Source organism: Aplysia californica, unplaced genomic scaffold, assembly GCF_000002075.1.
Source record: "Aplysia californica isolate F4 #8 unplaced genomic scaffold, AplCal3.0 scaffold02870, whole genome shotgun sequence".
Lineage (NCBI taxonomy): Eukaryota > Metazoa > Mollusca > Gastropoda > Aplysiida > Aplysiidae > Aplysia > Aplysia californica.
Genome location: NW_004800140.1, coordinates 1,572 through 2,984, shown reverse-complemented (window position 1 = coordinate 2,984; position 1,413 = coordinate 1,572). Strand labels below are relative to the sequence as shown.

General features: G+C 52.3%; 1 protein-coding gene across 1 annotated transcript; it reads right to left on the bottom strand.

Annotated features, from left to right (window-relative positions):
• Nucleotides 1-388: 388 nt before the first annotated feature.
• On the bottom strand, nucleotides 389-1,389 carry LOC106014132 (noelin-2; the record flags this gene model as incomplete). The annotated part of the gene is given in 1 exon segment (XM_013091197.2): nucleotides 389-1,389. A coding segment is annotated over 1 exon segment (682 nt), but the record flags the coding sequence as incomplete, so codon positions are not given.
• Between the last annotated feature and the right edge of the window lie 24 nt (nucleotides 1,390-1,413).

Below are 1,413 nucleotides of genomic sequence, written 5' to 3'. Positions count from 1 at the left end.
CGAAGTCAGGTACCCATTACTGCTGGGTGGGCAGGAGAGGGCGAAAAAAATCCGTGTCCGAAACGAGGCTCGAACCCGGACTTACCGCTTCGGAGACGAGCGCACTTACCGCTCCGCCACTGCACCCCCATTTTACGGTAGCGAATTATGTAGACAGAAGCACCAACAATACAATTAAAAAAAATAATAACCTATCCCTCACCTGTGGCCGAAGTACTCGTCTCCTTCAAGTTCTTCATATCGTCTCTCATTTGGTTTCTGACATTATGGTCTTAGTACCTCAAAACGACCAAAAATGTCGGACACAACTTAGTAATTCTAACTTCTAAGGTAGTCAATTATGTAGACAGAACCACCTCCAACAAAATTATAACCTATCTTTCCTCACCTGTGGCCGAGTTACTGGTCTCCTTCAAGTTCTTCATATCGTCCCTCAGCTTGAGGTCTCCCACCGCCAGCCTCGTGGTTGTGTTCCGAATGGAGTCGGTGTAGGTGGACAGCTGACGCTTCGCCTTGTCCAGCTTGCGAGTGGCGTTCCACACGTACTCAGCGAACGGCGTGTGGTACACCGCTGTCGGAACGCCCTGCCGCCCGGGAATCGGCCGGGTATTCGGTACCGAGTCCTGTTGGCCGGGTTTCTCCGGCTTGCCCGCGCGAGAAGGCTCTCTGCTGCCGCCGCCGGAAGTCCGAGTTCTGCTTCCGGGGTCGTCTTGGCGTGAGCCCGTAGTTCCCTTTGCCTGACTTCCTGAGTTCCCGGGTTTTTTGTACTCTCCCACCTGTCCCCCGATTGGGCTGGTGACCTCATCAGCCTGAAGGGTGGCCGTCTCCGCGTACACGTTGACCTTGCCCGGTGACCCCTGACAGATTATCTTCACGGTGTTGTGGGTGAGGTCAAGGTCGTACTCACACGTCTCCGTCTGCCCCGCTTGGCCTGCGTGACCACCGGGAAGAAAGCTCAACTGTAACAACAACGACAGCAGCAGCAGCAGCAGCATACTCCTCACTAGTGAGAGACACCCGCCGCTCGCCCCGCAAATCGGCCGTCGGGGTGAACTGACTTCCGTCCACATGATGTCACGAGAGTCCTAGAGTTGGGCTGCGAGGTAAAGGCTTGACGAAAAAACACATAGAGTATAGCACAGATACCTCGAATTGGTCGGGACCTGCCTCGGTAGTTTTCCAGGGATGCGTAGTTCGAGGGATATCTTACAAAGATAATAAAGAAGAAGAAAAAACGGGATCGCAGGCACAGTTCGACGTATGCGTGATTTCGAGTCCTCTGTGTTCGACTTATCCGAGTTATACTGTAGTAAGCATTCTCTAGCTGTATGCGTCTCTCTCTACATATCTCTCTCTCTCTCTCTCTATATATATATATATCTCTCTCTCTCTAACTATAACTCTCTCTGTCTG